We start from the raw sequence: 13674 nt of genomic DNA on the forward strand, positions 1-13674 counted from the left end.
ATCACTGAGGCACATTCCTAGCCCTGTTTTGTATTTTATTAGAGACAGGGTCTCACTGAGTTTTTTAGCACTTGGCTTTTGCTGAGGTTGGCTTTCAACTTGTGATCCTCCTGTCTCAGCCTCCCAAGCCACTGAAATTACAGGTATGTGCGGAGTCTGGGCAGGTAGTGGGTTTTGACAGGTCCCTGAATAGCCACCCTTTCCATCTTCCGCCCTGAAAAGCAAAGCAGGCCTGGCAGTTGCCTGTAATTCCAGTGACATGAGAGACTGAGATAGGATAATCACATGTTTGAATCCAGTTTTAGCAATTTGGTAAGACCCAAGGCAACTTAGTGAGACACTGTCTCAAAATTAAAAATATAAAAGGTTGGGGATGTGGTTCAATGGTTAAGCGACCCTGGATTCAATCCCCAGTATAAAAACAAACACTGCAAATGGGGTAGTAGAAGCCAGGCACAGTGGCACAGGCCTTTAATCCCAGGAGCTCCAGAGGCTGAGGCAGGAAGATTGTGAGTTGAAAGCAAAAGCGAGGTGCTAAGCAACTCAGTGAGGCCCTGTCTCTAGTAAAATACAAACAGGGCTGGGGATGTGGCTCAGTAATTGAGTGCCCCTGAGTTCAATCCCCAATACCCCCAAATAAGAAAAAAAAAAAACAGGGGAGTAGAGAGGTGGGGCAAGGCTCGCTGGGGAGACCAGCCAAGAGATCGCGGTCTCCCTCAGGCCCCGCCCCACTCCGGACTCCTTGGGGAGTGACCGAGGCTCCGCCCCTGGGTTACGCCATCAGCGGGCGCCGCACCTGGAATCATTCGGCCCCGCCAGCTCGGCGGTCGGCCTCCTGTCACTGCAGGCACCAGCCATGGTTCTGTTCCGTGGTTTGTAAGTTGGCAACCCACGTCCCCGCGGTGACTGTGGTCCTGATGGCTGCGGCGGCGGCCCTGGCAGCGGCCGAAACCCCTCCCGCCATGCCGCAGGCGACAGGGGCCGGAGGGCCTACAGCCCGTCGCGACTTCTACTGGCTGCGCTCCTTCTTGGCGGGAGGTGAGTGTCGGCCCCGAAGTCTTCTGGCTGCTTTCCTCCAGCTAAAATCGCTGGCAGATCGGGTGCTAGCGGCCTCTATGATATTCCCTACTCTGTTTCAGTACTCTGCCCGATGTTTACCCATACCTGCCTGTAATCTCATTCTAATAATCCTTGACTTGTGCCAGCCAGGTTCAAGGGAGTGGGACCTTGGGCTCTTGGGAAGAGGCTGGAGAAGTGGAAGGACTGAGTCAAGCTGATATTATCCAGAGTTGGGTAGCCAGGAAAAGAGGGAGATCCTTTACACGAAACATGCTGGGCACTCCTTTCTTTTGAAAAGACTGGGTAACTGAGTGTGCAATTAGGTTTTGCTGTTTGCTTAAAGGAAAATAAATATTGGAGGTCAGCTTTTTAAAGATGACTGAGAAATTGTGTAAAATTAGCAAACTGTGTCAAAACTACTTGACAAGCCCTACTATTGATCTGACCACGAGACCAGAACATTCACATTGTCTCAAAGAAATTTCCTCTGCCTTATCATAAAGAAGTGTTTTAATCTCTTCCCTCATGGTGTAATTGCTTGTCTGGGTTATCATCACTTAGTTATTTGACAGACAATTTTAAAATTCCACATTATGAAGACTTGTTGAAATATATTATCTGTATTCTGCAGCAGTGACAACAATTAGTTTGTCTTCCTGATAAAAAGGGCATTCATTTATTCGTACTGGGAATATTTGAGTGCCAGGTATGTGCCTACTTTTTGCTTAGAATACATCAAAGAACACAAGAAAGGGGCTGGGGTTGTGACTCAGCGGTAGAAAGCTCCCCTAGCGCATGTGAGGCCCTGGGTTTCTCCTCAGCATTACATAAAAATAAAAGAAGGTATTGTGTCCAACTACAACTAAAAAATAAATATTTTAAAAAAGGAACAAAAGAAATATCTATACCTTCCTGGAGTTTATGTTGGTTATGGAGTTGTAAGGTGAAAGAATAAACAGAATGAAAATATAGTATGTTAGAAGGTGATGAATGCAATGGGAAGAAGTAGAAAGAAGACAGGGAAGGCAGTGGAGTGGACAGTATTAAAGATGATAGCTGTGGTGTCTCATTGAGAGATTGAAACTTGAATCTTTTTTTTCTTTAATTTTTTTTAAGAGAGAGAGAGGAGAGAGAATTTCAATATTTATTTTTCAGTTTTTGGCAGACACAACATCTTTGTTGGTATGTGGTGCTGAGGGTCGAACCCGGGCCGCCGCACGCATGCCAGGCGAGCCCGCTACCGCTTGAGCCACATCCCCAGCCCTGAAACTTGAATCTTGAGCGAACTTTTTTTTTTTTTTTTTGTACTAGATGTACTAGATATTGAACCCAGGAGTGCTTTACCACTGAGCTACATCCCCACCCTTTTAATTTTCTTATTTTGAGACAGAAGCTTGCTAAATTGCTGAGGCTGGCCTTGAACTTGTATCCTTCTGCCTCAGTCTCCTGAGTCACTGGGATTACAAATGTGTGCAACAATGCCTGGCAGAGAAGGCAAAGGCTTTAAAGCAAGAAAATCTAGTCTGCTGCAAGACTTTTGGCTGAAGACAAGTGGTGTTGATTAGGGAAGGAAGTTAGGTAAAGAGAGCAGGGAGAAGAAAATGAAGGGATCTTCCAAATCATAAAGATTCTGATTTTTACTAGGAGTGAAATGGGGAAATATTACAGATTTTTATGTGTATCTATGTGTGCTGGTGCTTGAACCCAGGGGCTCTTGAGCACTGAGCCACACCCCCAACCTTTTTTGTTTTATTTTTAGACAGGGGATCCCTAAGTTGCTGAGGCTGGCTTTGAATTGCCATCCTCCTACCTCAGCCTCCCAGGTCACTGGGATTACAGGTGTGGATCACTGCACCTGGCAATATTACAGATATTGAGCACAAAAGTGTCAGGCTATGACCTGGATGCTCTGTTGAGAAAAACTGTAAGGTGCACATATAGAAGCAAAGAGACCAGTTTGGGAGTTATTGCAGTAATTTTGATGATAGATGATAGTAGCTTGGATCAGCATAGTAGCTGTGAAGTTGGTGAGAAGTTGTGAGATTATGGATATATATATATATAAATAACAAATAGGATTTTCTGACTGATTAGAGGTGAGGTGAGGGAAAGTCAAAGATGATTTGTTTTGGCCTGAGCAACTGCAAGGAGGTAGCTGTCATTGACTGAAGGCTATCATTGGAGCAATTTTTGTGGTGGTTTTTGGAAAGAGATCAGAAGTTGTTTTGAACATGTTGTATTTTATAATGAGGACTGGGTGTTGAACTAAATTCTTGGGACATGTAGATTAGAATAGCAAGCAGGAATCATGTACTGCTGGTAGTACTATAGATTGGTAAAACCACTCTGAAGCACTGGTTAAGCAGTTATTTATTTATTTATTTATTTATTTATTTTTTTTTCAGAGTAGAAATTAGAAGTTTATTAAAGGACAGCAGATAAGCAGTTATTTATGAAGCTGAATATTTGCATGCTATATATCTAATGGTTCCTAAGCATATACCAATATATAGACTGTATTTTTGTTTGTAGTTGCCATATTCATAATAGCCCAAAACTAGAAGCAACCCCAATTTCTGTCAAAGTTAGGACATGTAACTAAAATATGATATACTAATAAATGCGTCACTGAAAATTAATGAATTATTGCCACACGTAACAATATGGAAGAATCTCACAAACATAATATTGAACAGTAGAAGCCAGACAGTAGACAATGCATATACTGTGTCATTTTGTTTGTATAAAGGTCAAATATGATCAAAATTAAATCTATGTTGTTAAAATCAGAAGAGTAGTTGATTATCTCTGAGGAGGGACAGATGGTATTTTGGGGAGCATTGGAAAAAGACTTTTGGGGGCTTAGTAGTATCCCATTTCTTTTTTTTTTTTTGTGTGTGTGTGTATGTGTTATTTTTTATTTTATTTATTTTTTTACGTGGTGCCTCACATGTGCTAGGCAAGCACTCTGCCACTAAGCTATAACCCCAGCCCAAGTATCCTATTTCTTGATCTTAACATGATTTCATTCACTTTGCACTAATTTGTTAGGTGGCAAGCTTATGATTTTTGTACTTTTATGTTTGTATCTTATACTTTACTACAGAACAATTTAATGAAAGAGGAAAGATTGGAAATAGCAAGTATAGGAAATACTACAAAGGAATCTTGATTAAGCCAGATGGTTTTTAAGCCAGATGGTTTTTAGAAGTTTCTATAGTATTTTATTTTATTTTATTTATTTATTTTTTTTTTTAAAGAATTTTTAATATTTATTTTTTAGTTTTCGTCGGACACAACATCTTTGTTTGTATGTGGTGCTGAGGATCGAACCCGGGCCGCACGCATGCCAGGCTAGCGCGCTACCGCTTGAGCCACATTCCCAGCCCTTATTTTTTATTTTGAAACAGGGTCTCAATAAGTTTCCCAGGTTGGCCTTGAATTTGTGATCTTCCTGCCTCAGCCTCCTGAGTTTCTGTGATTATAGGCATGTGCCACCATGTCTGATTCCATAGGATTTTTGCCTTTTTTTTAAAGTAGGCTTACTGAAGTATACTTTATATACAGTAAAATTCACTCTTTTGAGGTACATAGTTAAATTCATCTTGCCAAAAATGTATAAAGTCCACCACAGTCAAGATATAGAATAGTTTCATCACCCCAAAATAGTTCCACTTCCCTTGTGTCATTCTCCTCCTGTCATCCTCTGCTCCTGACAAGCACAGAGCTATTTTCTGAGGCAAAAGGATTGAAACTCTAAGGCCAGCCTGGGCAATTAAGGGAGAGCTTGTCTCAAAAAAAAAAAAATTGGGGATTAGGGATATAACTTGGAGGTAGACCATTGCTTAGCATGCATGAAGCCCTGGTTCAATCTTCAGTACCACCTAAATGGAATATCTGGCTTTCTTCGCTTAGCAAAATGTTTTGAAAATTTACCCATGTTGTATGTATCAGAAGTTTGTTCCTTTTTTTTTTTTTTTTTTCCTTCTCTCTCACTGCTGTGGATCAAATCCAGGGCCTCACATGCTAGGCAAGAACTCTACCACTGAGTTATACTTCTAGCCCTTGTTTTCCTCATATCTGTCTATAATGGGGATCAAACCCTGGGTACTTTACTACTAAGCAATATCCCCAGCCATTTGGAATTTTAAAACATTAAATATTTTTATTTTTATTTATGTTTTTGTTTTTGCAGTACTGAGTATTGAACCCAGGGAAACCATATCTACCACTGGCTATATCTCTGGCCCTTTTTATTTTTTATTTTAAGTAAGGTCTTGGTAAGTTTCCCAGACTGGCCTTGAACTTGCAATCTTCTTGCCTCAGCCTCTCTAATAGCTGGGATTACAGGTGTGTACCACCATGCTGCTTTTTTTTTTTTTTTTTAATAGTTGTAAATGGATAGAATGCCTTTATTTTATTTGTTTATTTTTATGTGGTACTAAGGACCAAACCCAGTGCCTCACACATGCTAGGCAAATGCTCTGCCACTGAGCTACAGCCCCAGCCCCACTGCTGTTCCTTTTTACTAATGAATAATATTTTGTTGTATGGATATACTAAAGTTTCTTTCTTTCTTTTTTCTTCCTTTCTTTTTTGAAATGTTTTTTTCTTACATAGCCCAGGCTGGTCTCAAAAATTCCTGGGTTCAAGTGATCCTCCCACCTCAGCCTCCCAAGTAGCTGGAACTAGACATGTGTGCCACTGTGCCTAGCCACATCTGTTGATGAAAATTTGGTTTCTTGGGGCTGGGGATGTGGCTCAAGTGGCAGCGCGCTCGCCTGGCATGCGCGTGGCCCGGGTTCAGTTCTCAGCACCACATACAAACAAAGATGTTGTGTCCGCCGAAAACTAAAAAATAAATATTTAAAAAAAAAATTTTGATTTCTTTCTGGTTTTCCACTATCTGACTTAAGAGACTATGAAAAGAAGTCTTTTATGTGAGTTTCATCCCCTGGATGAAATCCTTTGGTTTCTTTATCCTTGGGCAAATTTCTAGGAAGAGACTCCTTGCTGTTTTTTTTTTTTTTTTTTTTGGGAGCTGGGGATTGTGCATGGGAGGCAAGGACTCTACTAACTGAGCTATGATCCCCAGCCCTGACTCCTTGGCTTTAAGAGTATCATATAGGCTGGGGTTGTGGTTCAGTGGTAGAGTACTTGCCTTGAATGTGTGAGGCACTGGGTTTGATTCTCAGCACCACATATAAAGGCCCATCAACAACTAAAATAATTAAATAAATAAAATTTAAAAAAAAAGACATCTTCCACAGTTACTTAAAAAAAAAAAGAATATCATGTTTAACTTTTTAAAATATACATTTCACAATTTATAAAAAGATGACAATAAACATATTTCTATCCTTTTACTCTTTGATAGTATGAAAAATTACAATCATCTTCACTCAAGTTGGAATTAAAAAAAAAAAAAAAAGGAAGCCAGGAGTGGTGGCACATCTCAGCTACTCAGGACCAGGAGTTTAAGGCAGCTGCTCCTTGGCCAGGCTGGCTCCAGCTAGAGACTTCTGTGCTTTTTGGCTGGTCCAGTGGAGGAAAGGGCTCCAGAAGATTTATGAACCTTGGGAACCAGCCCTTAACTTTATTTTTTTAATTTATAATTTTTGCAGTGCTGGGGATTGAACTCGGCAAGTGCTCTACCAATAAGCTACATCCTCTTGCTTTACTTAATTTAATAAGAAATTGCCAATTCTGAACACTGTTGTGTACACTTGTAATCACAGCAGTTCCTGAGGCTGAGACAGGATGATTGCAAGTTTGAGGCCAGCCTCAGCAGTTAGCAAGGCCCTAAGCAATATAATGAGACCCTGCCTCAAAAATAAAAAGGGCTAGGGATGTAGCTCATTGGTAAAGTACCCCTGTTTTAACTCCCATAAATTATTTGTTTATTTATTTTTTAAACCAATAAATAAATAATAATCCCAGTTACTTGGGAGGCTAAGACATGAGGATGACAAGTTCAAGGCCAATTGTGGCAGCTTAAAGAGACCCTATCTCAGGAAAACACACACACACACACACACACACACACATAAGGGGCTGGGGATGTAGTTCAGTGGTAGAGTGTTCATGAGTTCAATCCCCAGTACCAAAAACAAAACAAAACAAAACAAAAAACCCCTGCTAAGTTATTTCCCAAAGCATCTGTTTCATTTTTTATCCCCACTGCCTTGTCAGTACTTGTTGGTATTGTTAGGGTGTCTATGTATGTTTTTCATTTTTACAAGTGTTTAGTGTTATCTAATTGTGATTTTAATTCTTATTTTCTTGAAGAAAATGATGCTGAGCATCTTTTCATTTTATTGCCCATCTGTGTTTCTTTTGTTAAGTGCTGGTTCAAATTTTTGGAAGGCATGACTTTGAAGGTTATATAAGAGTTTCACATCCAGGTGATAGGAAGGAATACTGCTGGGCAAGTTATTTAACCTCTTGTACCTTGGTTTTCCCATCCTCAAAAGAGAATATAAGTCTACCTACCTTAAATAATTGTTCTAATGATTAAACTGGAATAGTAAAAACCTTGGCACAGTGCCCACAATTAAATTTCTTAGGCTGGTGCCTGGTACAAAGTAAATACTGAGTATTTGCTAACTATTATGGTTAGCAGTGCTTTGGGCAAATCTCTTTAGTTGTTCAATCTTCCTTTTCTTTCTTTCTTTTTTTTTTTTTTTGGTGCTTCTACCACTGAGCTACCTCTAGTCTAGTTGCTTTCTCTTAAAAGAAAGATAAAAGCAGCAGCTGGGCGCAGTGGTGCTTCTGTATTCTCAGCTGCTCTGGAGGTTGAAGCAGGAGGATATCAAGTTCAAGGCCAGCTTTGGCCATTTTGGGGGGGACTTTGTCTCAAAATGAAAATAAAAAGAGGAGGTCAGTGGTAGAGTACCCCTGGGTTCAATTTTCAGTACTGAAAAATAAATAAATAAATAGATAGATAAATGGGTGGTGGTGCTGGAAATATGGTATAGCACAGTGGTAGAGTGCTTCTTAGCTTGTACAAGTTCCTAGATTTGATCTCTTGCACTGCAAAATAAAGATGAAAGCTACTTGACCTAACTCAAATGGACTATTGGGTTGTTGATTAATTAAGCTTTGAAGCAGTATGAAATTAAGATACTATTAAAGGAAACTACTTATTGAATACATTCTAAATAATTTCATTTGATGGTTAATCCATACATGACTGAGAAGATAATAATGTATCATAAAATAATATGAGGGCTGGCGATGTGGCTCAAGTGGTAGCGCTCTCGCCTGGTATGCATGTGGCCCGGGTTCGATCCGATCCTCAGCACCACAAACAAACAGAGATGTTGTGTCTGCCGAAAACTGAAAAATAAATATTGAAATTCTCTCTCTCTCTCTCTCTCTCTCTCTCTGTCTCTCTCTTTAAAAATAAATAAATAAATAAAATAATATGAAAGCAAATAAAACCAGTTGCAAATGACTTTTAGTTTATCCTCAATTTTGGATAGCCTGCTATTTCTATTAGTTCAAATAAGAAAAAAAAAACTTTTTATAAATATAAACTTTTATATTACAGTACAAATATACATTTAATTTTTTGATATCTCAAAGGGTGGGCTTTAATATTAGTTGCATGCTGAGCTGTCAAGTACAGTGGGTATGGACTTTGTGATTTAATGTGCTAGACCCTGCATTGATCTTTGGTGATGCATCAGTGAAGGAGATCCACAAAATTCTTGTCCTCTCGACCCTTCTGAAATACAGATTTTTTAAATATATATTTTTTAGTTGTAGTTGAACACATTATCTTTATTCTATTTATTTATTTATATGTGGTGCTGAGGATTGAAACCAGGGCCTTGCACGTGCTAGGCAAGTGCTCTACCGCTGAGCCACAACCCCAGCCCCTGAAATACATATTTGATGGTGAAGAATTTAATGTACTCATAAAGAAACCAAAGGCTTTTTTGCTCACCTTTTATTTATTTATTTATTTTTTAAAAGAGAATTTTAATATTGTTTTTTTTTTTTTAGTTTTTGGCAGACACAACATCTTTGTATGTGGTGCTGAGGATTGAACCCCAGCCGCACGCATGCCTGGCAAGCAAGCTACCGCTTGAGCCACATCCCCAGCCCTTTTGCCCACCTTTTATAATAGTAACAATTCATCTTATTTTTTTTTTAATTAATTTATTTTTTTTTTAAAGATAGAGTGAGAGAGGGAGGGAGAGAGAGAATTTTTAATATTTATTTTTTATTTCTCGGCGGACACAACATCTTTGTTTGTATGTGGTGCTGAGGATCGAACCCGGGCCGCACGCATGCCAGGCGAGCGCGCTACCGCTTGAGCCACATCCCCAGCCCCACAATTCATCTTATTGAGTGCTTCTACAATACAGGAAAGTATTGTAGAAAAGTCTTTATGTGATCACTTTTGAAGCATTCCATGCTGATAGTCAGTAGCATTCTGATCAATGTTAAAGTCCATGTAAGCACTTTACTCTGTTTTCATCCACACATATGGCCAGTGGCACAAAGTAGCAACTAAATACAAAGTTGCTGAATGTATAAATGAATGACTGCTTTTATGGGTAAAAGTTGGTTGTTTTGGGGCTGGGGTTGTTGCCCAGTGGTAGAGCACTTGCCTGGCATGTGTGAGGCCCTGGGTTTGATCCTCAGCACCATTTATAAACAAATACATACATAAATAAAATAAAGGTCCATTGACAACTAAAAAAAATAACAAAAAAAAAAGTTGGTTGTTTTAATGTAAAATTCATCCAAGAAGAAGAGATGCTTATTAGAAACAGAACTTTGCAGTTGGGTAAATACCTTTAAGTGTTAGTCTCCACAGATACATTTTAGCAAAATTACAGGGTTCACCAGGCACTGGGGAGTGATTTATACTCCCCAAACTTATTTTTAAGTCTGACATTCTCAATTATTAAATTATAGGAAATGGGGGCCAATCATCTGCATATCCCTGCTACTGGGCAATTCTATCCATGGAGACCAAATTAAAGATCAGTGGGTTTGCTGGTTGGACAAATAAGGATTTCCCTGTAGAAAGAAATGATACGTAATTTATTTCTGACCTTTTAAACAATTTTTAGGGATTGCTGGATGCTGTGCCAAAACAACAGTTGCTCCTTTGGATCGAGTAAAAGTTTTATTACAAGCTCACAATCACCATTACAAGCATTTAGGTAAGTTAATAGATTATAAAAATGAAAGTGAAATAAAAAAATTATCCATCTGCTTGCTGGTTTCCCATTGTAAATTATAATGGAAAGAGGTAGAAAAGGGAATTCAAATTTGGTGGTAAATATAAGTTATATGTCTCTTATTCATTTTAATCTGTTCATTTGTAATAGTGGTTATATGTATTTATCATTTTAGGGTACTGATATTTTCCAAGCCAAAATCTTGGAATCATGGAAGTAAGTACAATTTTTATTGGGATCAATGAGTTACATACTTCACAGATACACATAATAACTCGGCCTGATTTTTTAATTCAATGAGTGGAGATACAATTTTTAATAAATATAAAACTGAAATAATAACTCCTTTAAATACTTAAATAGGCCAGGATTAGGGGGGCCAGTGGTGCACACCTGTAATCCCAGCTACTCAGAAGAACTGAGGCTGCAGGATCACAAGTTCAAGGCAGTTTAGAGAGACCCTGTCTCAAAATAAAATAAAAAAGACTGAGGATGTAACTTAGTGGTAGAGCACTTTCCTAGCATGTGTAAAGCCCCGGATTTAATCCCCAGGACTATAGGGAGAAAACAATGAAACAAGCCTTCTAGAAATATTAGAATTTCTAGAACTTTTCTAATATTGCAAGTAGAATTTATTGTAATTAGTTTCAGATAAACTTGATTTCTTAAGAAAATATCAAGACTTTAGATATTCCTCACAAATGTAAAATTCAGTCTTCTTTTTTTTGGGCGGGGGGTGCGGGGAATACCAGGGATGAACCTGGGCACTAGGCCACTGAGCCACATCCCCAGCCCTATTTTGTATTTTATTTAGAGATAGGATTTCACTGATTTGCTAAGTACCTGCCTTTTGCTGAGGCTGGTTTTGAACTCACAATCCTCTTGCCTCAATCTCTTGAGTTACTGGGGATTACAGGCATGGGTCACCTTGTGCTCAGCCCTTTTAAAATTTTGTGACAGTTTCCCTAAACTGCCCAGGCTGGCTTTATACTTTTTTTTTTTCCCATTTTATTTTTGTGGTACTAAGGATTGAACCCAGGGCACTGAACTACATTTTCTGTCCTTTTTGTTTTATTTTGAAACAGGGTCTGGGTAAATTGCCCAAGCTGGCTTTGTATTTATGATCCTCTTGCCTCAGCCTCCTGAGATACTGGAATAACAGACTTATACTACCATATTTGGCCCAATATGCATTATTTTTGTTTTTATGTATTAGTTTTAAAAATGAAAAAGAAAGATGATAATGGAACTGAAAAATTTCTGTCACCTGGTAAGTGACATCGAAACATCATAAGTACTTAAATGTTTATGGTAATGCTGCTGTAACTGCCTGTTGTAGAAAATCATAACATCTACAATTATGTACAGTGCATTAAAATTTGATTATTATAATAAAGGATCAAATTATTGGTTTTTGAAAAGCATTGTTATTGTTATTATTTGCAGTGCTAGGGATTGAATCCAGCTGAGCTCTGATACTGAGCTACATCCTCATCCCCAGTCCCTGATATATATTTATTTTTGGTACTGGGGAATCTAGGGGTGCTTTACCATTGAACTATATCCCCAGCCTTTTTTGTTTATTAATTATTATTATTATTATTATTATTATTTGTGGTGCTGGGGATTGAAGTTAGGGGCCTGTGCATGTGAGGCAAGCATTCGACCAACTGAACTATATCCCAACCCTTTTTATTTATTATTTGTTTTTGGTACTGAGGATTGAACCCATGGGTGATGAGCCACATTTTCATTTTTTATTTTGAGACAGGGTCTTACTAAGTTGCTTAGGGTCTCAGTGATTTGTTGAGGCTAGCCTTGAACTTGAGATCCTATTGACTCAGCCCTCAAATTGCTGGGATTACAGGCCTGTGCCACCACGCCCTGTCCCTTTTATTATTATTCTTATTTTAAAAATATTTTTTAGTAATTATTTGTATGTGGTACTGAGGATTGAACCCAGTGCCTCACACATGCTAGGCAAGTGCTCTGCCACTGAGCCTCAACCCCAGCCCCTAATTTTTAATTTTGAGATAAGTCTCACTCAGTTGCTTATGGCCTTGCTAATTGCTGAGGCCCAGTCCCTGATTTTAAATATTGATACAGGACTAGCCTTCAATTTGATTTTCTCCTGCCTCAGCCTTCTGAGTAACTAAGATAATGGGTGTGTACATCATGTCTGATTTCAAAAAAAAGCATTATTTATATATTTTAAGAAAATTCTAAACAATCCAGAATGTTTCAGAATAGGGAATTGGCAAAATAAGTTTTGGTTTATTCATGTTATAGACTGTTTTGCCCTCAGAAAAAATTTATTAAAGCCAGGTATAGTGTTGCACACATGTAATACCAGTGGCTGTGAGGCTGAGGCAGGAGAATGGCGAATTCAAAGCTAGCCTCATCACCTTAGAGAGACCCTGTCTCAAAATAAAAAATAAAAAGGGCTGGAGATGTGGCACAGTAGTTAAGTAACCCTGGGTTTAATATCTAATTAAAAAAAATTTTATGAAAGAATACTAGCTGGGTATATTAGTACATGCCTATAATCCACGTTATTTGGAGACTCAGACAGGGTTTCCCAAATCATGAAATTGAGACCCGCTTGGACAATATAAAGTAATACTCCATCTCAAGTATGGGGCTGTAGCTCAGTGGCAGAGGGCTTGCCTGGTATGTGTGAGGCACTGGGTTTGATCGATCCTTAGCACCACAGGAAAATAAACAAATAAAATAAAGCCATACTGTCTATCTACAACTATGAAAAAAAAATTTAGTACCTTTATTTTATTTATATATGGTGCTGAGGTTCAAACCCAGGGCCTCACACATACTAGGCGAGTACTCTACCACTCGCGTGTTCCATATAGAAAGATGTTTTATAAGATAAATAAGAATCAGTAATTTTCCAATTAGATTTTTTTCAACTGGGCATTGAATCCCAGTTCAGTTTACTATTGAGCTGTATCCCCAGCCATTATCTATTATTATTATTATTATTATTATTATTATTATTTTGTTTAGAGACAGGGTCTCACTAAATTGCTTATGTCTCAAAAAGTTGCTGAGGCTGGCCTTAAATTTGCAGTCCTCCTCCTCAGCATTTTTTTTTTTTTTGGTGGTGCTGGGGCTTGACCCCAGGGCCCTGTGCATACCAACTGAGCTATCTCCCCAGCCCTGCTCCCTCAACCTTTTGAAATTCTGGAATGACAAATGTACACCACTGCACCCAGATCCAATTAGATTTTTTTTCCCATTAGATTTTTTTTTTTTTGGAGAGAGAATTTTTTTAATATTTAGTTTTTAGTTTTCGGTGGACACAACATCTTTATTTTATTTTTATGTGGTGCTGAGGATTGAACCCAGCGCCCCACGCATGCCAGGCGAGCGTGCTACCGTTTTGAGCCACATCCCCCAG

At 38.7% G+C, this 13674-nt stretch overlaps 1 protein-coding gene across 5 annotated transcripts in view; it reads left to right on the forward strand.

Annotated features, from left to right (window-relative positions):
* Positions 1 to 777: 777 nt before the first annotated feature.
* Slc25a16 (solute carrier family 25 member 16) overlaps positions 778 to 13674 on the forward strand; it is a 43250-nt gene continuing 30353 nt past the window's right edge. For 2 of the 5 annotated variants that reach the window (XM_048809951.1, XM_048809939.1), the window contains exons 1-2: positions 778 to 1038; positions 10149 to 10241. In XM_048809951.1, the coding sequence (XP_048665908.1) occupies positions 918 to 1038; positions 10149 to 10241 (214 nt within the window). In that variant the 5' untranslated portion in view covers positions 778 to 917. Of the gene's footprint in view, positions 1039 to 10148; positions 10242 to 10434; positions 10476 to 13674 lie in introns of those variants that run through there. The other 3 variants (XM_015500565.2, XM_048809933.1, XM_048809945.1) reach the window with 3 other exon arrangements.

This window comes from Marmota marmota, unplaced genomic scaffold, assembly GCF_001458135.2.
Source record: "Marmota marmota marmota unplaced genomic scaffold, marMar, whole genome shotgun sequence".
NCBI lineage: Eukaryota > Metazoa > Chordata > Mammalia > Rodentia > Sciuridae > Marmota > Marmota marmota.